General features: G+C 41.7%; 1 protein-coding gene across 2 annotated transcripts in view; it reads right to left on the bottom strand.

The window, feature by feature from the left end:
- Positions 1–27,352, bottom strand: part of ADAMTS17 (ADAM metallopeptidase with thrombospondin type 1 motif 17) — a 198,066-nt gene that overhangs the window by 133,580 nt on the left and 37,134 nt on the right. For both annotated transcript variants that reach the window (XM_087744635.1, XM_087744634.1), the window contains exons 5-7: positions 25,501–25,584; positions 24,760–24,917; positions 18,516–18,559 (exon numbers count right to left, since the gene is read on the bottom strand). In XM_087744635.1, the coding sequence (XP_087600761.1) occupies positions 18,516–18,559; positions 24,760–24,917; positions 25,501–25,584 (286 nt within the window). The remainder of the gene's footprint in view (positions 1–18,515; positions 18,560–24,759; positions 24,918–25,500; positions 25,585–27,352) is intronic.

The raw sequence follows: 27,352 nt of genomic DNA on the forward strand, positions 1-27,352 counted from the left end.
AAAGGGAAGTGCTCGAGGGCTACTATGTCCCATGCTCACCACTCTGCCACATGCCTATGTTAGTCTGCTAACACCCATTCTGTTCTTGAGATGGGTTCCCATCTGAAGTTTATAATCTTCCAAGAAATGGAAAAACAACCGTGGCATTGCCTGCAATAGCTGCAGCTTTGCAAACTGTGTAGGGTTCCAAAATCAGCTTTGAGGCTATTTTCATCTTGCTTTTTCAGATGAGTTCTGTGACTTCCAGTTTTGAATTTGTCAGTTTGTCCCTGCAACTCATCTGAGCTATCTGCTTCCACAGAGGGCCCAAGTTCAGAAAGAATGAAGGGGAATGAAGAAAAAGATCAAATCAGAGCTTTTAATGAGACTGCTAAACAAAGAGGAACATGGAATTCAGCAGCAGGGATCCTGGAGCCTGCAAATTCCTCAGCATCTCCCTTCCAGAATGAAGAGAAAAGGTCAGACTTGGCAATAAATCAGAAAAAATATTTGGAGTCTCTGTACCAAACAGCATCTGCTTTCAGAGCTAACAGTCAGGGTCCAGCATTCAGTTCCAGTTGTTCTTTCTTGTAATTGCAAACACTAAGAAATTCATGAAGCTATTCAAATAAATTAAAAGACACTTTTAAAAGTTTCAAGAGCTTTACTGAGCCATGCCTATCTCAGCCCATCGTGGTGTTGGTTGGGGGTGGGTTCATGAGCGAGAATCAGTCCTGCAATCGTTCAACACCGTTCAGCAATGTATCATGAACAATGTTTCAGTGTCTGGAGAGTTTCAGCGCAGTTCGCTGAACGGGACAGTTTTAGTGATGGCCGAACACCTGTGCTGCTGGTGAATGGCATTCTTCCACGGCTCTCAATTAAATTCCTTCCATGTTCTTAAAGAATGACTAAGCAATTGTTACTCGCAAAAAGTGAATGAATCTATACTTTTGAAACATGTTAATATTTAAAGTGTATTTTATTTTAGGCGCTGTATGCGTGTCAAGCTGTTCTCTTGGCAAAATAAGAGCAGCTCAGGCGACTAGCAGAGCAGGCCAGCAGAACGGGATGATTCACAGCAATCAAACTTTGAACAGATGCTTTTCCAAACTGCTTCTGTGATACTTCTCAGTTACAGCTCCTACATCCTGACTTACAGGGCTGTCTAAGCTCCTGGCTTCACTTTGTCAAGCTGCCAGCCAACACACGCACTGATAAACGTATTTAGCAATTCTTGGTTCAGCCTTTCTGTTTTAATTCTTTGCTGAGTGCTGATTTAACCTCACAGCCTGCCTGACTTGAGAAAACTGACAAACCTGGGGTTTGTGCCTGATAACGTTAATAGGGTTGAGTTACTCTGTTGAAGTCAGAACTTGGGCTGAAAAGCTTGTATCGTGCAAGAGAATGAAGCTGGTCCCTAATGCCTCAGCACTGGCTACTACCTCCGCTGCCAGGAGTAGGGAGTGAAAACGATCCTTCCACGTCGGCGGGCAGGAGGAGGAGAGTAAGGCAGTGCCATGGCTCTGCTTCTCTCCTCACGCAGTACCACAGTCAGCACATTTGTTCTGGCAGAGGATGATAGTATGGTGGAAGAGGAGGTGATGATAAAAAAAAAAAACAACCTAAACTTACTGCAAAATTAATGGCTTGGTTTCCTACACATTTGCACTTCCACTTGGGGTTTCTGATGTAAATGTGGGTGACGCAATCTTTCCCTCAGTGGCAGCATCAAAGGGAGAGGGCTTTCTCTTCTACTCAGTTTCCTAGTTTTCAGAAAACTTCCAAAAGTCTAATATTTCTGAGATCCATATCCTCAAATTAGACTCAGATTGGCCAATGGGTTGAAAAGCTATTAGGGAAAGACTGCCATTGGGGTAGACAGACATAAGCACAAAGCACACACATTGCGTACACACACTCACCAAATCAGGTTAAAATGACTGTTAAGCTAAAGGGCCCTGCTCTGGATTCCTGAACAGAGCTGTCCCTTCCGACTGCCACCCCACAGGAAGGGAAGGACCCACGGTACTTTACGCAGACATAAACACATCACAGCACCAACCTGACAGAAGAGAAGTAATGGCTAATTTCAGAGGTAATGTAGCTGGAGGTATTTTTAGTATGTCCTGAACCTACTTTCTTTAGTACCTCTTTCTCTAAATTACTCAAAGATAAAATGTCACCTTTAAAGTAACACAAGCTAGAGAGAAATTTTCATTAAGAAAAAGACCAGCATGAGCTTTTCTCACACTTAATAAAAAGAAATCTCTCATGTTCAAACTCAAGCTCCCGTGAAAGAAAACGCAAATTTGGATGAATACTGGTGAGCTCCCTGCGATGACTGACAGCAGCCAGAAGAGTCCCTGGTGCCTCACAGACACAAGTCAAGGCACAGTCCCAGTCCTGAGGCCTTTATAGTCTGAATTCAGAAATGACAGCACTTGAGTCTCGGGGGGACTGCACCTGCAGGCAGCACTAAAGAAACTTACTGTCACAGTATCCTGCAGAAGCCAGCGGGACATTTCCATGCACGCGTGTTCGTGTTATCGCTCTAGGTATTCGTGCTAAAGTATCAGGACCGAGAAGGGGAGAACTGCCTCTTCTAGTCTCACGCGCTTCTAAGTAAAACACCCCTGAGAAGCGCAGAAGCTCCTATATACTTGTACGCTGTCTGGGTGACATTTCCAGTTCTGAATCAAATCTGTGTGCCCCTGATTGAAAACTAAGTGCTGAGTCTGCACCATGGTTTGTAGGGGTTTTCTCAGCTGTCAAGCCCCACTCAGTAAGTGGCTCATGGAGAGAATTTGCAACGGTAACAGCTGTACTTTCCAGCTACGCAGATAGGATATTTTTGTACAAGCCTGCCTTGGTGCGCAGTGGCAGTGGCCTCTTGTCAGCTGCCGTGGATGAGATGGATTTCCCAACAAAGCCACCTGATAAATGATAGCATGAACAGCTTCATGGCATTCACAGAAAACAGGTTGAATATGGATTACATCCGCTCTAATTGTACCAGCTATCAAAATCACCATAGGCTTGATCAAAATCTCACTGAAATTAATAGGAGTATTACCACTGGCTTTGGAGAAGGCTCATTAAGCCACTTCCTGGCTTCTTTTCCATAGTTCCCACCCCCAGGAGGCTAGTCTTTGTAAAGCCAAAAAGCTTTTTTTACTTCAGTGTTTAGACCATGTTATGGCTCACAGACACTGGTGCATGAGTGGGTATTCTGCATCTCTGTAAACATAGCAGTTCATTGAACAAATATGGACTACAGTTTTCCCATGTTTGAAAATGCAACAAGCAACGCAGATAAAGATAAAAATAGAAAAGAGAGGGATTGTTCTGAGACGCTTGGTCAAAAGTTATCACTTTTAAATCTGTCATTCAGACAAGAAAATCCCAAGGATCTAACCATCACAGCAAACACACCTCTGCACTGCAGCACAAACCACAGCAGTCAAGAGCTGAGGCCCATCATGGAAAGGACCAAATGCTCTCGGAATCCAGGACCTTTGAGCCCAGAGCATTGCACCCTTCCCCATTCCTCTGTTTCAGAGAGACATGGCAGAGAATGCAAACATGTGAGAGGGCTGTGCCAAGAACCTCTTCTCCTCACTTTGCTCCACAGAGGGAGAAGGGAAATGGGAAGATCCAAGTGAGACAGATAAACACGCAGAAAGAAAATTGGGGCAAATCAGAGAACATTATGGAAGAAAGAAGTGGGACACGGGGAGGAAGAGACATGAAACTGAAACATAATTAAGTTATCAGACTATCATGAGGCAACTGACATCTCTGAAAGAAAACTACAAAGCTTCAGACTTCAATAGTCCTAAGCAATATTTTTGTGTTGCAGGATCTGAGGCCCCGGTTCAGGAAGGCACCTCTACTTCAGATGCTGCTTAAGTACGTGCCCAGATACAGAAGGTCAGGCAGGAATCAGAGGGAAAACCATCTGGAAGGACAGAGCAACTCCAGTGAACAATGCTGCTTTTCTGGAGTCCAAGTCAACAGACACTTGTAAGAGGTCGCCAAAGGGATTAGAAGGAGCACCAGTACTTCCCCTGAACTGGTCAGGAGTCAAGACATAGCGGGAGAGAGGAGCAGTCAGGAATTTCATCCATACTTGGACCCAGACAAGACCAAGGTGGAGATAGTACTTTCTCTCTGACCAACAGATATAGCTAGAAAAGCAAACTAGGACACAGAAGATAGGAAACATGAGTCTACAGGTTTCTTAAACAGATATATAAAATATAAGTTCTAAATAGAAACCTAACTTCAATCTTTCACTTTTCTCTCGTTTCAAGAACAACAAAGTCTGATTAGACTGATGGACTCATTTTTGAGCATCAGTTTAACTTTTCAATAAATAAAAACATCCACACAGAGTTCCCTAATTTACTGGCCAGTTTTCTTATAAATAACTGCAGTGTTCTCTCTGTTTGTCTACTACAGCGCAAATATTGCTGTACATGCTAGAGCTTGATGGATGACATTATTAAAACCAACAAGTAGATCCTCAGCAGAACATTAATGTGTACCCAGCAGCCTAATTATGATCAGGCAGAGCCTTAATGCAAACAGATCAGGCAAAATGGCTACACAAAAATGTATGACACAACTACACAAAACCAACAAATATCTTCAACCTGCTGACTGCTCATGACCACTAACTAAAATAGAAATACAAGGCTAATTCCAAGCTAAGCAAACACAGAAGTCCTTAGCGTTCTACAAATCATGCTGAAAGACTACAGAAGGAGAAAGGTATTCGTTGGGTTGGGTCTGGGATGTTTTTTTAAATTTTTTATTTTAATAAGTTCAACATATTTCTAGCAGCTGATCTAAAAGATAAAAAGACTTGTCAAACTAATTCACACAAACACCTTGCAGATTATAGGATTCTGAACCTGAAATTTAAAAGTGTATATAGCAGCACCCCTGGGCCCAAATAAAATTCCAGGGCTTCAAAGGACAGTTTATATATATACATACATACACACACACACACACACACACACACACATATATCTCAGTGAGAATTAGGATAAAATTTCACCATCTCTTACAATCACCTTCCTATCTAAATTGGCAAGAACTTGGTAAGGAAAACCCAGTATTTTCTACAAGGAAGATCTGGTCAAATTCAGGTATGTAAAATTCAAAGTACTCTGCCATGCATTTAGAGACTAATTTTTTTGCAGAATGGGCACTATCAAAAGATGTATACATTCACAGAAATGGATACAGAAATGCAAACACATGCACAGATATATTCACGTATTTTTGCATTGATCTAACCAGGAAGCAAATACAAAGAAAGAAAGAGGACCGATTTCTCTCTAGCCTGTGTCCCAATCTCTTCAAAATAAATAATTGCTCAGAGGAAACAGAAAGCTAAAAGTAAAGCCTATCAGAGCCACTGATCACAAGTGCCACATTGTATTCACTGAGGGTTAATACAGGTGATTGGTGTAATTTCCCATCTAGAAACCCATGCAATCTGCAAGACAGCTGAAAAGCCAAAAGATCCTACAAAATGTGAATCTTTCACTGTATACCAGTGCTGTTGATTATTAATGCTGCCTCCCTCCCTAGGATGTGCAAAAATGCAAAATCTTATTTTTGACCTCATCAGCCTATCCATTTCTCAAAAGACACAAGCCCAGAGGCAACCTTTGTTCCCTGCAGTATCTGACTAAAAATTTTGAATTGGCAGAAATATAATGGACCTTTTATCAGTACTTTTTCCTACTTACTCTTCAGGCCAGTGAAACCAGTTATTTCTCATGTTCCATGACCGCAAACGTCAGACACTAACTGCTGCAATGAAACTCCATCATAAGCATTTAGAAAAAGCTAGGAATGTGAAGCCCACCGCATCTCCCCCTTCTCCCTTTCTCCTTGTCTGTTCTGGCAGGCAGAGTCTTCAAGAATTCCAACAAGTCACTGAGCCATGATCTTGCTCCCTTTCCTAGAAACCATGTTGGCTTTCTCTTATCTCTTTATATCTGTTAGGCCTGTTTGCTCACCTCTACCCCTTTAAACTTGCCCAAGAAATGAGGTTAAAAGAATTGTTCTGGATTTTCTGGACATTAAACAGAGAAATGTGCATTTGCTGATTCAGCAGGCCAATCCTTAGCTGACCATTATCTCCACGCCAGATGTTCTACGGTGAGGCCAAAAGATGACCAAAATTATCCCAAAGGCATCAATTCTGAGCAAATTATGAAATTACCATCTTATCTTTGGACACAGTCTCCTGTGGAGTAAAAGAATCAGCTGGGATGGCTGACATGATTACTGCCTGTTTTCTGCATCGTCCCTCTCTAGGGTTTGCTGTCAGGGAGTAGCCGAGGCAGGCACTGCTCCAAAAGGGAAGGGGAGCTGAAGTCAAGCACGATAAGGCAGGCAGAGGCAGTGGCCTCCCTGACAAACGCCCAGTCCCACTGCACCCAAGCAAGGTGAGCAGAGGGGTTCTTAGCAGAGCTTTCTTGGAGTGCTTTCCTCAAAGCTAGACACCTGAACCACTGCCTAAGTTGGCCCAGGCAGCCAGATTCCCAGGAGGGCTGGGGAAGCACTCAGGGCCCTGACATCTGCCATCCCTGTAATGCAAATGCATCCTGTATCCCCCTGAACTGCCACGGTTCACGATCCTCCATGTTAATGGAACGTTATATGGTAAATCATCTTAGTCTTCTGCCACTGCTTCATCCTCTTTCTCAACTTCCTAGGTGCTTCTCTAAATGACTTTTCCACTTCTACAAGCAACAACTACCGAAGGAAGTTTAGCTCCTTGATCACTCACTTTTTATGATCTACCATTTAATAAACGGCAGGATTCACAGTGTTGACATACAGAATCCTTGTCCAACAGTCAAATATAAAGGACTAAAAAGAGAGCACGCTGAAATACATTGGATTTTTATTTACATGGCATGACTTTTCAGGTGTTGGGTATCCAGATAAATTTGCATTTAAAGTTTAAATTTACTTCCACTATGGGCAACAGAGCATTTATACCGCTTCTAATGGCCTAGTTGAGACCTCCAAGTACGTGAAATTTACTCACTTTTTCATTTACAACGATAGCACAAAACAGTCATGGCTGATCAGCTTGGAGTCAGGAAACTATTAAATACAATTCTATGATTTATAATTTGCTGCATTGTAACCATTACTCAAGTGTAGGACAGAACTTCTAAAAATAAGACTGTATTTTTAGATGCTTAGATACAGCTGTGACCACAGATCATGAAGCAGTCATTGCCTTTAGCCCCTCAATTCTGCTGAACCGTGAATGCAGCGCAAATCTAACTATGAAGTGGAATGTCCCTGTAAAATACTGATTTTGTTAACAACGTGGAGGTGCTTCTCTCTAACACGTGATGGCAAACCATGGTCTGCGCGTTCCTGGGTCAGCTCCAAATTTTCAGTGGTGCAAAGTCCTGTTACGTGCCCAATTCCTATTTGCATTATCTGTAGCACAATCACAACTGAAAGGCTTGGAGCTTGTGCTAAGGCAGTGGAAGTGGGAGAACTGTTAAATAAAAACCAACAACATTCCAAGGACTGAAACTGAATTTCAATCTATTGAGTGCACTTGCAGTAGCAAAATCCTTCCAGGACCAGACACCCTGCAAAATAGACTAGGTATTATACGAGGTCATGTTACCAGATGGTTAATCAAAGTTGAAAAAAACAAACAAACAAACAAATGAAAATCAGTGCAGGTCAAGCTTCCTTCTTGGGGATGGGGAGCGGGGGAGCTTTATGCACACTTCCCAGTGCTGTTCTCTTGGTTATCACTAGTAAAATCTCATTTTTACGTTATTTAAAACTTGCTCTCAAAATTGCATTTAGTCTTGGCAGCTGCAAGACAAAAGAAATGTAGAAGTACAGTAGGCAACTGTCCTTCATTTCCTTCCTTTACTCTTACATATCCTGTGTGCAACTGGAATGCCTCTATTTGATTATCCAGTGGAGCAAATGCTCCAATGAATGCAATCATGCCTTATTACCCTACATGTCTGTAGCCTATTGCACAGCTATGTACAGATGTTTTTACACAGCTTGGTTTTTTAGCTACAGGGTCTATAAAACAATAGAAACTATCTGAAATGTTTTCAAGCCAGCAAAGGATAAAGGCACTGTAAAGCAGTCAACTGGATAAAAGCCATCTATGTCTGACAGGAGGAGAAGAAAAACCTCAGAGTTTTCTCAATTATAAAATGTGTCAGCTTTCTTAAACAATATGTGGCTGCAGTCTGCAGCAAAGTGACCAGGCTGGAACGTGTAAACAGGGGTAAAAATAAAGACCCAGGCAGTGGAAAGAAGAAACGCAAACCCCTGGCCTGTTAAAGGGTTGAATCATTATTTTACTGACCTGAAGAACTGGCTGCTGCCCAAAGAAGCTGAGCTTCCACTGGGAAGGCCTGAGAAGAGGTAGCATTGCCTCCAGCTGAGGGGCCTGGACTGAGACTCAAGAGCTGTGGCTTAGCCCCCAGCCAGCTCTGTCCTTTGGCATGTCCCTTCATGTCTCTAGGCTTCATTTCCTCACTCAGTACAATGGGGATAATAGTTCTGATCTCTTTGGTAAAGTGCTTTGAATTTTACTGAGGAAAAGCTCTATTTACAAATTCATTTCCTTCTCCTCTCAAGAAATTCTTTTTTACAAATAAAATAAAATGCAAAAATCCTCAGAGTATTGTTTAACGGCACAGGTCTGTCAGGGAGTCACCATGAATTAACGGGTAAGACACTGGACTGGAAGTCAGGATGTGCAAAATCTGGTCCCTGCTTTTGGATAAGAAACAACGAGAAAATGCTTTTATGACTCCCATGTTTTCCCTGTCCACCTGGTCTGTCATAGCAGAAAATCCTGCTTTCTGCTGCAAAGAATCTTTGGTTGGCATTTCTAGCACAGACAATAGCAAGCGACGGTTATTTATATCGTACTGACAGCAGGTTTGACATTGTAGAAAACAAACATTATTTCTCTTTCCACAGCCTTATATTATAAAAGAGAAAGGAGGAAGCAGGGTGAGCTATGAAAGCAGCAGAGATTATTTTATTTGCTTTATGTTCATTCTTGTGAGAATCCCCCAGAGAAACAAATGCTCAGCAAGGGGAAGTGATGGAGCTGGGGTGTGAAGCTGGTGAAGCAGTGCAGAAAGCATGTAAAATCTGCAATCTGCGAGTCTCCGTTTACAGGGATGAGGCGAGAGACAACAGCAGAAATACTATAAACCCCAGAAGACAGAAATAATCTGTCCACAGACCTAATATAATGAGATTGTTCTGCTCATGTCTGCCTCAAAGGCTTCTTAGCTTCACACACACAGTAGCAAGGAGCAGTTCCAGAGCTTTTCTTGACAGTTGTTTGGCAGTGTGTGCTTAGCTGGACATCAATTAGGCTTCTGCCTTCAGCTTGTCTGTTTGCAAACACAATGACCACTTTCAGAGACAAACAGCAGAGATTTCTTTAAATCGGGATTAAATGGTATTTAGCCATAAGCAAAGCCTTGCTTCGTAGGCAGCGTCCCACAAATCATCTCTAATTTAGAAAATAATCAAGGCAGAAAACTCTCTAGGAGATAAAACTATAATTCAGATGTTCTAGCATAGTATATTCAGGTGAACCAAAAACATAAGAACTGCCTGTCGCACAAAAGAAAAAGAAACATTAGAAAATTATGTTTCTGATTGTTTTTTACTCCATGCTAACAGGAAAATTTACTGAATTGCTTCTGAGGGACACTATCACATAAATTCATTGGGAACTGTTAGTTAAAACAGTAATAGCGAGCTGCACGTCAAAGCCCCAGACATAAGAAAGGGATGAGGGGTAAAAAGATGGGGAAGGGAACATCTGATGCAGGTATCTGCCCTTTAAGCTAGGAGACTGAAATTCCCAGGTGCTTTGTGTACGTGTCTATATAATTTCACACAGACATAAATGGCCCTGGAGTGGAATGCAGTACATGTTTGCACCCGTACCAGTCAAACTGCACAATGATTTAGCGCATAAAGGGAGTTATGACACGGAGCTGAAATGAAAGAATAAAGTCAGAGTATCAGAATAAATATCAACAAAGTCATGGCAAATATTTTCCCTCATGACATACTTGCTTTAATAAAGGCAACAGAAAGGAGCTTAGTTACACACCAATTTGACATTAGGCTAGGATTTAGTTTGGAGTCCTAGATGCCTGATGGGAAAGTACCATAACACAATTCCTGTAGCCAGTGAGTTTTCCGAAGATATCTTTCATTCAAGTAGTAATCAGCGCCCACCCTGTACAAGAACAAGATGCGATGGCCTGAAGGATATTTACTCAGAAATAGGTTGCCTGGTAGGGAATACTATGGTTCCTTTCCACAGCATTTTAGACAGTTGTTCTCTTGTATTTATCAAAACACATTACCACGAACTGTTAATAAAACCATGGGAGAAGGCGAAGTTTTCAAGCTAAGATAAGCTTAAATGTCCTGCACCACCTTTGGGCCAGTCACAATGAGGAAGACAAAAGCTCTGGCATAAAGCCTGACTGGAGGCTTTGAGTGAGCAACAAGAAAAGCAAGATTTAAGATCAGCGAAGATATGCTAACAAACAAAAGCAGGGTGGCAAGCTGATGAGAAGATTTTGGAGGTGCTGCCTTACAGTTGACAAAGACTATGCATGTATTTCAGCAAGCCAGCTTAAATATCTATGAGCATTAATTACCAATAGCAGTTCGATGGTGGAAGAAACGAAAGGCCAGGTACAGAGCAGGAAGCATGTTACTCCTCCCCGCTGACAGTGTTTAGTTCCAGATTACTGAGAACAAGCTAGCTTCAAACATACACCACCACTGTCAGGCCTATTTTTTTATCTTGTGGGATGGGTGCTTCCTAAGATGACAGACAGATAAATAATTGGAAAATAAAAGCGCTTGAAACACATTTTGGGGCTACAAAAGGAGAATGGTGTATGGAGACGAACTAATAAGGAACTGCTGGAGGTTTGCGAAGAACAAAGTGTAGTAAACGTAGGGAAATTCCATGACCTCAGTGGGCAAGCCGTGTGGTTAGCGTGATGGAAGACAGACCATCCAGGCCTCTCCGGGGAAAGCAGCCTCTTGGTGTCCAGGCCCAGCTGAACAAAGAGAAGATGAAGGAACAAAATTGAGCAAGAGCTTCTAAGAGCTCCGAACTACCACCAAAGGGAAATAGACCCTTGGCAAAAAGGCAAGGGAAGGGGGTTAATCATGAGGGCAACTGAGGGCCTGTGATACTTCAGAGCTAGGGACTGGAAACACATGGAAGAGGGAACAATGACAAATGTACAGAAAATCTGTCACTAACCCTCCCTCCACTACACGCTTTCATTTATTTTAATTATGCAAGTTAATTCTTGCCCCCAAGACATGAAACAACAGAGAGAAAATGAAGAAAAAAGTTGAGATAACTAGAAATTCGGTCAATAGCAGTCACAGATTAATAAATTTTAAGAAGAGAACAGACTGATCAGTCACCTGTTTCCTACAAGACCTTGCAACGGGACCATATAAGCTCCGAACTAAGGACAGAATCTTGTGTTTGGCTACTGCGTCTCTTCCAGAAAGACAGTCATTTCTCAGCTAAGGAGACCAAGAATCCTCCACTGCCCTTAGTATATGGAATGAATAAAGACAAACTTAAACAAGACTACTGAGCTGCAAAACAAACCCAAAGGCAAATGAAATTCAAATGGTCTACTTTCCGTAACAATAAAAACAGAAAATAAGCCACTATAAAATAATATAAACACTTCACTCAACCAACTACATTGCACACATTTTAAGTTTTCCTATAAATCAATGAGAAAGTTGATGCATTTAACAATATATGTAGTCTGTTAACAGTGGCATGCCCAGCCTTTTTCTTTTTTTTCACACTGGATGGATTGTGTATATATGGCCTTTGTTTGTATTTTCCATTTTAGTTGTCTTTCCAAAAGCAGACTGGTCAGCTTCACTGTGGTTTCTGCTGGGTTTCGTTTTCTGGCTTTCACAGACTATTGTTTCTTTGCAAGATCTTAAAATATTTCAGTGATTTTGAATGCTCAAATAGTCAGCTTAATAGACATGGCAACTGACTTTCAGAAAGTACAAAGGACCATCCTCAGGATATCAGGCTTTCCAAAGATGTCTCAGGTACCCCAAACCACCTAGTCTCTCTAGAAAAAACCTCAGCCAGTTTTTTGACAGAGGCCCAAAGGAGGGTTGCATACCTCAGACAACATATAAGAACAGGATGAGGATCTTGACCCCACTGAAATCACTAACGAAACTCTCACTGAGTCCAGTGTAAGCAGGATTTTCCTATGGTCTTTAGCTGTGAGCCTTCAAACAGCTGTGCACATGTGAAGCTGCCTGGCTGAAGCCACGTCCCTGAAACAAGAAAGAAGGAAAAGCACACACAAGACACCGAAGTGAGGAAGAGCAAGGGTTACGGCAGCAGGAATTCCTGATTACTTGAGTGGCTGTGCTCATCCCAGTGCTTCTATTAAAATTTATGCAATCTTATATTACACTCACTTGGCACACAGATTTTTAGTGGGAATTTGGAAGAGGAGAGATTGCTAGCTGGTGAAAAGAAATTGGAAGGCCGTTGTGGGTAGGGTGGGGCCTGAGAGATAGTAGTGATGAATATGCCCAATAGCACAGTTCTGCACTGTCTGGGTTGTGCAGCCGAGCATTTATTCCCTAGCAACCAAAAGGCAAGGGAAAAAGTCTTCCGCTGCACTGTACCATGGCTCCCTTCGGTTTCATAAAGCCAGCAGCCTGAGTCTCCGTTGCCCTACACAGCCATAAGTGACAAAAATTTGCAATGCCGTGAGGTCCCTTTCTTTCACAAACACCAAATCAATTTGACAGTGTTTCTTTAAGGGACATTCTAACCTACAGTATGTTCATTTTAATGCATTAAAGCGTGTGTGATTCTGGTCCGAAGGACAGTCCCAGCAAGGGTTTTGCTAAAGCCAGGCACTGCTTCTCTAATGAATTGTTTTAAGCAGCAGGTATTGCTATTTATTCTGGCATCAAATAAAAACCCGCCCTGGAATATACAGAAACATTCAACACGAACCACTATGGAAAATGTTTTTAATGTGAGAATTCCTTTTCTTTTCCACTCACAGCAAACCAGCTAGTCTTTTCCCTTTCCTTGGGGATTAATTCTCTGTTGTGACACTGTTAGGGGACTGGAATCAATATTACACAGGGACGAAGATTTAAATGAACAGCACAGAGTACAGGCAGGACCGACCAGAACTGTTACTGGCTGTGGACAGGAGGCCACCCGACTGCGCAAGCAAACAGCCAAGGAAAAGGTAACAATGTGCAGTCCTTTATTCAGGTGTTTTACATGGAATAAAAAAAGGATGAAATCTACTTGGAGACACAGACCAAATGACTCGTTTGCAAAACCTGGGCATATTTTGAAAGACTTTACTATGAGAAACGCATAAGAAGAAAGCAGGGTGTAGCTACAAAGGCAGGGAAATTGGTTAATAGCACCATAACATGCAGCTCTATAATAGCACTTTTCACCCATAGCTCTCTACACGCTTTGGAAAGAAGGAAAGGACTAAGATAGGAACACACTGGTACAGCAGAAGGATGTCATCCGTGCAGTCGCCCAGCAGCGCAGTGACAAAACCAAAACCCAATTTCTCCATTCACATATCAGTGCTTGGAAGACTCGAGAAAAAGAACTCAAATTATGGAAGGATTTATAATCTTCAGGACTCTCAGTAAGTTATCTCTGAGCCATTTAATTAAAGCCAGCCAGGAGATGGGAATGTTTTTCACAAAACATTGATTCACTTGTGGAAACAGTCTGGAAAACTATGTTTCTCAGTCACCTCTGCTCTGATGCTCGGTTTTCTCCAGACAGCTATTCCTTCAACAAAACCTGCCCATCTGCAGTATATACACTATACTCTGCTTTCTTTTCCCCGACATCAAGCCACAGAAAAGCACATGTGACTGCAACAGAGGTAAAGACATTTTTAACCAGGGCAATTTAAGGATATTTAAGACACATTCTCATTTTCCATTTCCCAATTCCACACTGCCCCCACTTTTATTATTAGCTGAATACAGGGAAGCTTCAGCTTGGATCTGGGGTAACATGTACACTGAGGAATCAAGGCCAAGCTTTGCCTTGAAATATGCAGGATCATTCCTAACTAACCGTAAAGCTGCTTATTTGGCACTAGCAGTGGAAATATTGAACGAAAGGGGCATTCTCAATCTGCTTATGTCACAGAAAGGTTGGATTCTGACAACGTGCAAGGCTCCAAGCTGCAGCCTGATATTAATAGCTAGACATTAAACTCTCAATTTGGCTGGCTTAGAGGCAGCTCAATTGGAACAAAGATTTTTCTGCAGGAAACGGCAGATCTGGTTGGAGTCACATCACGAGAGATGAGTCTGAAGCAGCAGCAGACTGCAAACTTTTTGACTGGTGTGTGACAAGGCTGTGTCTCACACAGCAAACCTTCCCTGCTCAAACTGCAGAGCGTATCGGAGGTCCCGCAACTGAGGCTGTTGAAACACGATTGTTGCAGATGTATTGCATGCAGGCATATTGTTTTCCTTCTGTCCACCTCCTTTGGAATTCATTCGTTCTTAGGGCTAACTTACACAACCAAGTGGGGCAATGAGCATTAACAAACTATTTCTTAAACAAATACAGTTCAGTTTCTTGATGCAGCCAGTGGGGTATCACCCCACAAAGACATACCTACATATTTTCACCATTTTTGAGCTTGTTTCAGCCATTATGTAACCTTCCACACTACCTTGGCAGCTGGGCCAAGAAAATTTGAACGAAGTCCCCAGAGCAACTGGTTTCAGTGAGGGGCCCCTGCCAGAATACAAATACAAACCTCCTGCTGCTGTTTTCTCTATGTGTCTGCATGGCAGGCAAAGATTCCAGACAGGTTTTTCAATACGGATCTTTTTGAGCACAAATGAACACCTCTTATAAGCCATTTAAACTTCATAATCCCACTTCCGAACAACAGCTGGGCCTCAATACTTCCACCAGGGAAAGTTTTCCTTCCATATTTCTCACAAGGTAAAGAAAATCAAGGCACTGTCACTACAAAACCCATTACCTACAGCACTCTGAGTCCTCTTGTTTCAGTACACATAATCTAACAGATTCTTTATAGTCTCTTAAACATGACTAAGCAACATCAGATTCTGGACTTGTATTGCATCGTATACTCAAGGACATCACACTGCTTTATATGAGAACTTCTTAAGCAATGCAATCTCCTGTAGCTTTGCACTCAAAATCCTCATTTCATAGAGGTAGACAGAAACATTCAGAATGTAAGTGACTTGCCAAATGTCACACAGTGAGTCAATGCCAGAGCTGGGAATAGAAATCAGGAGTCTAGAGTCCAGATTCTCTGCCTTATGTAGAGCAGTAGCCTCAGTCTCCTAGTTTAGGAGAGTGCCTGCTCACCAGAAAGATGCTCCTTCCTTTACAGGATGGCAGTGTTTCACATTGCAATGGCTAACTTCATTCGTAAGCAGTTATAAAAACACACATGCATGTGCTGAGACCATGTTCTTCATATATAAAAGCAAAGTACAAGGCAAGAAATGAAAGCAAGTTGCTGTTCTAGAGAACTTTGGGGAGCGCTATAACCTCCGCATCACCATCAAGACCAAATGCGATGTCACTCTTCGGACTAGCTTCTTGCTTTTGCAGGCAGTCTTGCTGATTTGGAGGGGACTATCTGGAAGCTGGAGTGAGGAACAGGAATCTGGCAACAATAGAGACGGCTGAAACACCGACGTAATTCTTCATAAGCCAGTATGGTACACCAATGGGCATCAGCCTACTTCGATTGTTACACTCATATTAAGCCCAAGTAAATGCCATGCTACATTCTACTTATATAAGCCATATATATATATATATATATATACACACAAGGCACAGAATGGTGGCTATTAAAAACCTGCTTCTCTACAACTGACACCTATTTTTCCTATTCTGACGAAGGAGGAACTGGAGAATCTTTCACACAGTTAAAATTTAGTACTACCAACACTAATCACTTTCTCAAACCAGTGGCATGCCACGGAAGTACATTCCTTAATTTATTCTTCCTCTGCTGTGACACATAAGCAAATGACACAACAAGGCCAAATTCCCTTCTGGTCTAACATCTGTAATATGAATGGATTACATATGGGCGAACTTTCATCAGTAAAGAAAAATCACAGTTATATCACCAATACAATGCCTTTGGCCGAGAAAGGGGAATGAAGCTAATATAGTGCTATATCCATCCACAGAAGGCAGAGACTATGATCTCTGTATAAATCACAAGTATATGATATATTCAGGGCATCAGACATTATTCTATGGGTTTAGGACACATATAAGGTCTCAGAAGCATGAAATATCTGTTTTATGGATAGGAATCCATCAAAATCCAGCTTCCAATTTCATATTGCACCGTTGCATTACTCCTTAGCAAGCTGATGACCAGAGGAATTGGTTATCTTCTTCAGGCTCTACCTCCAGCCACTAAGCATAAGAGGTATATCTCAAGGCAGGGACAGATGAGATAGACTGCGGTATAACTTGGGCGGACTTCATTCAGATTGCAGCCCTACCAGAATAGTTCCTCATTTTATGGTTTTGAAGAAAAGTTTCAAAATATGCAGCCAGTATATACAACACAGAGATAAGGGCCTAAATTGTAGATAATCTGAAATGACTGCAGTCACTCACCAATTTGGGTACAGGCAATAATGCTTGAAAATTGATGTTATCAAAGTATTTCCTTATTTCAACAGTATTTAAGAAGAGATGGTATCATATGATGGAGAATTTCATCTGTACTCAGGGATAAGGCACACTGCCTCTGGGTTCAGTCAGCAGAAACAGTGGGGCATAGAAAATGCATAAGTGAAGATGCTGGTGCTTTGCTGCTACATAATGAAACTGTCAGGGGAGAAGGAAGGAAAAGTAGGATTGAAGAGAGAAAAGAGGCCAGACTGGTTTTGTCCTGGGAACATTCACCTTCTAAATATCTTGGAAAAACTGTGTTGGAAAGAGTAACAAATGAGTTTAATCTTTATTGCTCTGATCTTCCACTTTCTCCACTGCAGCCACAGCCTGGAGCAAGTCACAGCATAAGAAAGTACTTGGGTATTGTAAGAACAGAAAAGAAGTCATAAAAATATTTCCTTAGTCATGCTGTCTATGGTAATATAAATCCCTGAACAGATCTTCAACAATACTGTCGTTAAAAATGGAAAGAGCTCTGACCTTAGTCAGCATGTGTCTTCCATCAGCTTCTCTCTTTTTTTTTTACTTCTTTATTTATCTCACCACAGCCACCTCCAGATGCAGGTACACAGTATAAAAACCTTCCTCAGTGGAAGCGTGTTTTCCATTGGACACAGCATAAACGCATTGTGAGGGATTCCGACTGGAAAGAAAACTTAGACATAGAGGCCAGTCCTTGCTCATGTTTGAAAAGAAAATGTATGTGTTTTTCAGCTCTGTATTTCCTCCTTTCATTTGATCGGTCTCCACAACACAGAGAGGGAAGGACCTGCATTCTGAGATGAGACTTCTGTAGGTAGTTTCAGAGCTCCTGTTGAAGGCACTTTCCCCCATGCTCTTCATCACCCACTACTGTCAGCATAGCAACCCCTAGTCTCTGAGTGTCTCTCTGAACACTGGAGTGTAAGATCAGGTGAAAATCAGGATCCATTCCAAGTTTACATAGAATGTAGGATAAGGGGCCACTTGACTTTGAGGCAAGTCTAAAAAAATAATGCAATCATCATAGAGAGGATGTTGAGCTATGCCTCCAAACACTGCTGCTTCTGTGGTGATTAAAAAAAAAAATACCAGGAGAACAGATACAGTGAAGGTTACCGCTACCTGAGTTAAATAAATAAATAAAGTATTTAATGTGTGGGATGTAAGGACCCTGTGTATCCAGGGTTTGGATAAGATTAAAGGCAGTTAGGAAGTAGGAGGAGTAGGAGGCAGAAAAGAAGATTTAACTTGGCTTTCCTACAATGAGGTATTCTTCTCTGGTGTCTGAGTGCCAGTTTGATCTGGGAGGGTTACACAGGTTGTTACAATCGGAAATACATTCATTAGTTAGCAAATTCTTGTTTCAGGTGAGAGAGCACTGAAAGGAGCATTATACAGACACAGCAAAAGACAGCTTCCTAATCTCCAATTATCTAATTTTACATCCGCTCCAAAGAAGTAGAAATACTTAAGATTACTTCCTGAACTCAGAGACCTCCAGTGCTTAGCAGGGGTTAATATTTAATGGCTTATGTATAGTTCATATCCTGCTCAACTAATCTAGATTTACATCACAAAGGTATACAGAATAGCAAAAGCAACATTACAGCAAACCAAAGAATGAAAGATTGCCCAGAAAGCTCCTCTTAGCATAGAGGTGGCTATCAAAATACTCTCCCCTACTTCTTTGACTTACCCACAGTGTCACAAGGCTCGTCTTTGTGTACGCAGAAATCTGTCCTAGAAGGAAAAACAGAACAGAAGTTAAATGTATCCTGTGCCTCCAGACTTCAGGCTAGGAAAAAGCAGTGATGCATGACTCACATATCATGGGTGTTGAGGTTTGTGGTTTTTTTTAAAACTGCTGTGCAGTCTACACGATGACAACACGGATGGCAGCATTGATTGCTACTGCAAGATTACAAGTAATTATGTGAATCAGCTCCATGTCCAATTTCACAGACTTAAGATTTAGCATGTAAAAGAGTACTGCCTCCCTCTATGATGTCAGACTTCTGCAGCAACTGGATTAAAATTGAACCTCCTATTTTCACAAGAGAACTGTAACAAAAAGGAGCAGATGCCCTGTGATGCAACAGCACCATCAAAAGTGGGAGGAGGAGATACGTGGACACTGCCTGGAGACACAGAACTGATCACATATACCCAGACATTCTCAGTTCTTCAGGCTTTTTCTTCTTCCACTGGAACAGAAACGGACAAGAAAGAAGCAGGACTAAAAGAGAAAGATGTCGACAAGGAAGAAGAAAGTATTTCAGGATTTGCCAGGTAACAGCTAGGTGAATTGGCTTCAGTTAAACTTATTACAGTCAGATTTGCCATTTTCTGATTTGAATCCAACAGAGAGGTTCAAGAGACTTCATTTGGTCTCTGTTACTCGCCCACATCTCATGGAGTCTCCCCAGATCTCACCAAGGCAGGAAAAGATATGCCACCGGCACCCACAAATCAACCAGGGATCCATGGAGCTGTATTAAACAGAAACAGAACAAAAAGCCTTGAAGCTTACCATCTAAGTGATGACACTTCATGCGAGAAGATTTTGTAAATGAGATTCCTCATGACAGAAAAACAAGTGTGGGAGGAAAAGTATTTTCTAACTAAATTAATGGTTCGAATACATTTCAATAAGCACTTAGACCTAAACTTTAGGAGCTATCTTCACCAGACCTGCTTTGCAGTGCTATCCGCTATGAAGAGGAGCTGGAGAAAAGCATCACATGTGCTAAAACATTTCAGAAGTTCCTTAACCCAAGGGAAGCCGAGGAACCATAATCTCTATCATTATGGCTTTCCTCACCCTGTGGGGAGGCTAGTGAGAGAATCATGAGTACATTTGGAGTGTGTCATGTGAAATGCTTGAGTCCCCGGTGGGATTTTGAGTTTAAGAATTTGGCAGGGGGAAGATTAAAAATACTTAGAGAAAGATAATACTTAGAGAATACTTAGAGAAAGATAAATACTTAGAAAAAGAAAATACTTAAGATAGAAATAGAGAAAGATTAAAAATACTTTTTTTCTTGAAGAAAAATATGAAACTAGAGTTCATAGCAAAAGGGATTTAAGGCCCAGAACAGTGGCTGATGAACCCAAACCGTTCACACCAAATACCTTTGAAAGTTACAAATCAAGTTGTCAAGGGCTTGGAAGGAGAGAAACAACAGCTATTACCAGCTCTTGTTAAGCAGACATTGAAAACTAAGCATGCTTCAAGGCAGAAAAACCATAACAACCATCAAAGTGTTAAAAAATCAGATAGGAACAAAACAAAATCGGAAGCTACGACCACACACTGGCCCCAGCTTTCATTTTTCACCGCAGCCTTACTGTGTCTCGACACCTTGGCATTCCAGCCTTTCCAAAGAAGACTAATGACAGTCTCCTGACGGAGCTGGCACAAGTGTGTCTGCTTGAGTTCCCAGAGCCAACTTGACGGAGGTTTATTTAAGGACTTATTATGTTATATAAACTGGTAAATCAAACAGATGCTTTTCTTGTGACAACAGATAGCTGAACTATTAGCAGATGGCAGGAGGCCACTGCTAGAAAAGCATCTCTCTTCAGAGGCTGGCCAGCTCTGCAAATAAAGCACAGCAATTTTGCTCCTTGCACTCTGTGTTCTACACTGAAAGGTGTCTGGCACTTTCAGGCAGCTCCCTGGAGAAATTACCACGATGCCATAAAATGAGGGGTCTCGTAAATGATCCAGCACAACTTGCAGACTCTCCTACAGAGGTAGAGCAATCCTTGTCTATAAAGAGAGTGCTGTGATGCTGTCTGGTCAGGGAAGGACTTGAAACAGGTCAGCAAGAAGAACTGAACATAGCTGCCCAATTCACTGCATGGGGGCCTGCAAGTATGAAACCTCCTCAGCCCATCCTTTAAACTGGCAAACACAAGTCCAAGAGACGCAGTCCTTGTATTCAAAGATCTTGTACCAAGATGCTGGGCTTTAAATCATCCAGACCTGTTATAAACGTTTTACACCAAAACTCTGTGGGCAAACAGAAAAGCACATCCAAACCTTTAGTCACAAATGAGCTTGGTGGGTCTCAGTCTTCTTCCAAAGGCAAGCAGCCACCCCATCACAAAACCTATATACTGAAACTCCTACAGTTCTTTCCTGGCAGTCAGAGGGGAGCCAAAGACTGAAAGCCATTAAGAAAGATCTGTCTCACCTGTGGATCAGTCACACTAGTGAGGCAAGACAGCCCCATCATGGCACTGAAACTGATCTGCTTTTAAAAAGGTTTCAACCATAGGTCTCTCTCTGAAGCATTTTTGAGCTTGACTGCATCTATATTTTTGAAGGGAAAGCTTGACATGAACGATACCACAACGATACTCCAAGAATATAAAAAACATATCTTAATATTCATTGCACGTGCAGAGGTCTCTTATCACAGAGACATAGTTTTGTTAGCAGAATCTTTTTTGCTTTGGAATAAGACTCTTACTCCAGGAGCTGCAGTTCAAATCCAAGATCTGACCTTACTGCACTAAGTCTTGGGTAATATATTGAAATCGCATGCTGTAGCAGTGAAGTGAATTCACTCTTCACTTTTAGCCACTGACTGAATCAAGCAGGCCATGTGTTATCTCCTACAGACCTGTGAAATTCTCTGTCATTATCACTTGTGGTACTGTGCAGAGTGTTTCCATTAGCAGACTTAAACAATTCTTCTAAAAAAATGACAAGTCAGTTGTTTTGTTCAATAAAAATAGCCAGAAAAGAAGAGCTCAGAACTCCTCCTACAGTCACTCTTCCATCTGGCTCACATGAACTGGAAAAAAATACCTAACTGTGCTAAGCTAAATTCTGCAACTCAAGTCCTTCCTGTAAGAAGGAAGGACAGTAGTTGAACTGTGCAACATGAATAACTATTCTGTTTAATGGTCACTTCCCAGCATCCTTCAAATGACATCTTTTGACCAGTTTAACCCTGCAGGGTCACAAAGCTGAAGGACAGAGGAAACTGGTACAGTCAAAAACCTGCCAAAAAAGCTCTTTGCACATCTATATATACGTTTACTAGCACTATGTGCCCAGTTTCCTTGGTGCATATGGAATTGCTTCATTTGCCCATTTAATGGGAAGGCAAAGGGCTGGAGAAATGTGGAAGGGAGGAGCAGGCTGCAAATGGAATGACACCACCAGCATGTCAGGAAAAAAACAAGTCTTCGCTTAAGGACAGCTCTGAATTCTGTTCCTGTCAGTGTTGTGTCATTCTTCGCTCTGCTATCACATCTCTTATAGCCTAATAAGTCACCCAAACACCTACAGCCAGGAGGTGGGGAGAACATCAGAATGTCTGAAGACTTCCTATGGAATGCAAAAGACAGAAGATCAAGAGGGGGAATGTGTTTCAAATGAGACATGCTTCTAAGATCCCTAAGATACAGATTTTGCAGACAGAAGTTATTCTGGTCAGCTGCCCATTAAAATATGAAGTGCATTATCCATAGATGCCAAAGAGCTGAATTTCTGCAAGTTCAAAAAAGAATTTGAACAAGAAAAGTCTGATGATTAAAGAGACCACAACACTATACTCAGACCTTCAGGGCTCTAACGGATTTTTCCCACTGCCTCATTTATTTACTGAACTGGCCAATGGTACATCTTATTTCACAGGCATAGTATGCCTCTTACCTGGAACTCTATCAGGTGGATACTAGGAAAATCCCACAGGAGGGATATTTGCCACCTAGGTCATCTACTTTTGCATACAAATAAGCATACAGGGAACATCAGTTAGAGGTGAAGTTTCAGAAGGCAAGCGTGCCTTGGTGTTTCAAATGAACACAGCCAGATTAGAACCAGAGGGATTTCTTCAGAGGTTGACCCCTCAGAATCTGTTTCTAGTCCTAAAGCAGCTGCAGCTGCTGAAAATTCAGCTTCTGCTTCTTCTGGCGCAATTGCTTGTGCTGGACACGCTGTTGTTCCCATATCCTCTGCCACTGGTCCATCTGTACAATCTGAGGAGGGTCCAGGGACACACACACACCCCCTTCCAAAGCCAAGAGTAGAAAACCTCATTTCCCTGACGCAGGAATCGGGCTGCTGGGGCCAGAAGTCTTCCAAGCAACGCGGCATCCTCTGTGCGGCAGAAGGAGGATGGGTTAAGGGTGACAAGACACAGCAAGAAGGAAGGAAAAAGACTACAGGTACACACTGCTGGCCTATCAAACAGGAAAAATGCTACTCTTATGCACAGCATTTCTACAAATGCTTCCTACAAATTCTTCCTACAATTCTTCCTCAGATGCCTGAGTCCAACTCATTTAGCCTGACATTATGCATTCAATTTTATAAGCTGCAGAGAGACTGCACAGATGAAATGCTCTGCTTACTCCCTCCACCCCATGATCAGAGCACATCAGAAGAGATTCTGTATGCCTCACTTGTCGTGCAGGACAACTGGATGCCCAGATGAGTTTAACAAAAACGTTAGTTATTTATTTAGGCCCTGATCCAAAGAAGCACATGCTTAACTATAACCAGGATGTGCAGCCCATTGACTTCAAAGGAACTATTCACCCTGTCTAAAATGTTAAGTATCTGCTTAAGTGCTTGGTTGGACTACACTGAATACAGAGGAGAGAAGGATTTGGGGGAACTGCACACATGTCTGTGAAGGTGCATTCTCAGGAACTTCGCTGGCCCCATGCCCAGCTCACCAGCTATTTTACTGAACACTCGCCAAAATCCCATGGATAGTTTGCAATGTGACTATTAAAACAAGAGATTACTACAATCAGAATGGCAGTTTATGCAAAAACATGTATTTCTACTTACACTGTTGGCAGAGGAAAAAAAAAAGGTGAAAGAAGTGAGTAATATTGAACTGCAGTACAGACATTTCCTGTCTCAAATTGGGAAAGAAGGGAGTAGGAAGTAGTGTTTTTCTAGCACATACGGCATCCATCTTACACTATATTTTTATGCTCTCTTTAATTATTCAGAGATCATTTCTATAACAATGCATTCTTCATTTACATCTTAAAGTATGCGATCAACTTAAAAGACCATGGATTTGCTACTTGGAATTTATGATGACTGTGAGGAACATGGGACTTGCATGGTATTGTGAGGTTGAGCTCATGTGGTGAAGTTAGAGGAAAAAAAGACAACAGGTTAATAGGGACAAGACACTTTTTGCTTAATTTATCTGATGTGTTTGATACACCAATAGGTACAGGGCTGTGGGCCACAAGGAATTTTGCTCAAGTATTCATACACAGATTATTTCGTGCCTGAAATAAATGCAGCAGTTTTCAAACATACAAACAAATGAAGAATGACACCCCTCCTCTATCTCAGCTGTGATACAGGAGAGGTGTTAAAGTGGTACCTAGGGCAACAAGAGAGAAAATTAATTTATTTTATGGTATTCATCTCTCACTTTCTTTAGGAGATAACTCCCTCACCACCTCCCCACTACTGACACACTGTCTGCTCCACAGGTACCAACTGTCTCTGCTCTCCGACTGTTCAACTGATTCATGCCTAATTACACACAGAGCACTTGTTCTCAGCTGTGTTCTCAACTCCACGGCTTCTTTCTTCTAGGAAGAGGGGCTCATGCTCCAAAACCTCACCTGTTTTTTCCACTTATACCACCTGGTGTGAGAAAAAAGTATCACCTGTGCTACAGCCATGTCTTGCCTATATGCTGACCACAACAACGCTCTGGTTCAGGAGGAGAGATGCTTTGGCACAACCGTGTTAAGTATACGCAGAAACAAGACAAATCACTTTCATCCGAGTCATCTGAGCCATCCGAACAGCACGTAGGTAGCAAATGTATCATCATCAACAGATCTTTTTTTTCTTGGATTACTGCTAGACCAGATAACCCCATCATTGACTATGGGCCATTATTGATTGAAGTAAACCAATAAACCAGACCTCACTATACCTGGTTACAAAAACAGCAGCATCCACAGGAGGGGTGTCATCCCTTGCGCCAGGAACCTGGTTGTTACCAAGGTATTTCGCCCCACCGTATTCTTCATTTTGCCATTGACAAAAGCTCTCCAGAGACCTCTCTCCATGATGCCCGATAGACAACTTCGCCTTTTCGGAAAAAAAAGGGATTCAAAAGAAGAAATATCAGTCACAGTCTTTACATAAAGCATTAGACCTCTGATGAAATACCAAAGGCTCAAAAATATAGATGTAATAGAATGAAAAGTGCGAAACCAGCTTCATCTGAGCAGGTAAACTAGGGACTTTGGAATCCACACTGACTTCTGTCATTTGATCTACAGAACAAACTCTATCCGCTGGCAGCAGTCATAAGCTTCTAATACAGCACTACATTCAGAAGTCTTGTAAGTCTGGAAGTTATATATTCAATACCAGAGCCATATAATTTTTAATCTTTGTAACAGTTAACTCCTGAGACTGGTTCGCAACTATAAGTGGACAAAGATTTACCAGGAAGGATAAATAAAAGGACTGCAGTTCCTTTCACTCCCACAGCCCCCTGTACTTCCCACCTTTAATACTGCGTGGTAGTGTGGCAGGCACTACTTACAATTTGTGATCATGTGGCCAGACATGCCCCACTTTCCCCTCCCACCCCAGCACAAGGATCCTGCTCTGCCTGTGACAGAGTAAAATTATAGCAGCAGGGTAAAAACGAGTTAGAACTCACCGGACGGTTGCGGAGCAGGACTAGTTTGGTCACTCGAATGCTGACTTTAATTCCAAGACTTTGATGTTGAAACATGTTGTACACCTGTTAAAATGCAAAGAAAACATCCACAGTATATCAGTATCAATACCAAGACTAGTAATAGTTGAAGGAACTAGTTGTGACTAAAGTTAGACATTTGTCCTTCAAAAACCCACCCCAAAACAAACCCAAATGGGTTGTGCTACTACACTCAATAAAATAAAGAATTTTTAAGAGCTACTGTGCTACCACTCTAACAGTTCCACATACTACAGTGTAGCTAAAATGCTTACAAAACCACAGTAGGTTTGCTCCTACCGTACTGCACTTGGCTTCACCACCTGACCAATTTGTCACAGACTACTCTGAGCAAGATTCAGCATTCAAGGACAAAAACCATGAGAAAACAAAACAAAATATACACAAGCTAGTCACAGAAAGAAAAATACTTTTAACTGGAATAAACAAGAGAAAAAGGGTTACTGAGCAACAAAGTAAAGGTGAGAAATATTCCAAAGGAACTCTAAACATAAACCAAAGTCTCAGAACATGGAGATGCGTTATGAAGCATCCAACTAATATGGATCTTCAGCATTTAAATATCAGAGATATCTGAATGCAAGACGAAATAATGGTGTGTTTTAGACTTCAGGAAATAGAATGGAAAAGCAATTTCCCTCTGTTATTTTCATATCTTATATAAGAGAATAGTAATAAGGCAGCATATAATGACACAAGCCTCAGGAAATACAAAAATAGCACCGGAAACTACCTTACTACTTTCTCCAGATTTTGCATTCCAGCTCAGATACTTCACCTAATTTTTATAGGTTAGAACATAAGATCTTAATTGATGCCAGAATTTTATTCCACCCATTTCTCCGTGTACAAATGCTTTAATTAGACTATATCAAAAAAGGTGAGGAAGGGGTTTATTTTAAAAAGGTTTAAAATACCCCATAACCACCTTTGGATTAATACTGTATTCCCTACTCAGTCAAAAATATAAAATCAAGACCACTGAAGACAGGCTCTTGACTAATGGGAGGCAGGATTTGGCCTCAGGTAAGCTGTATTCCTTACATCTCGTTTGGCCAGAAATATCACACAGGCTCAGCTAACTTCCTACAACAAACTCAAGACATGAACACATTTCGGATATTATGTTTTCAACACTTGGTATTTTTCCTATTTGTGCAAATACTCGGGAATGTGCTCAGTGTTAAGAGTGTTCTTAAGCTCTTTAGTGTTTGGGGTTGGATTTAAGCACACACGTAAATGTTTCCCATAATTTAGGCACAGATTGCAAGACAGACGCTACTCAGTATTTGACCCACTGACCTTCAGTATGAGCATAATAAGCCATTTATCTTCCCTGCGGCTGGTATACAAACGCATACAAGTGCTGGTACTGTTTCCTTAGCTCAGGGGTAGGTTGGTAGAGTATCTAAGGCCTCTCGCTACAGACCTGAGGGGATAAACTTGACACTTGCAGAGAAGGGCTCTGACAGTTGACCTATGTGTAAATGGAGACCTGGACATTCAGCTGAGAGGGTCAATGGGGCATCATGCTGATCAAGTCAATCTCTCATGTACCACTACAGAGACTAACAAATATTTGCATGTGATGGATGCCTTTGATTTGTCTAGCTCACTGCTAGCTCTGACCATCCCATAAAGTTTCTGCTCATAAAATGAGAGTACAGCAAAGAGGTTCTTATCATTCAGCCTAATGAACGATGGTGCTTGCCTTTCCATCGGAACAGACAAGCTGCCTCCCTCCAGACCCAGCACAGAGAGATCCAAACACCACTGACTTCAAAAGGTAGTT

This window comes from Nipponia nippon, unplaced genomic scaffold (assembly GCF_047370975.1).
Source record: "Nipponia nippon isolate SJK-2023a ecotype South Korea unplaced genomic scaffold, ASM4737097v1 scaffold_9, whole genome shotgun sequence".
NCBI classification, from domain to species: domain Eukaryota; kingdom Metazoa; phylum Chordata; class Aves; order Pelecaniformes; family Threskiornithidae; genus Nipponia; species Nipponia nippon.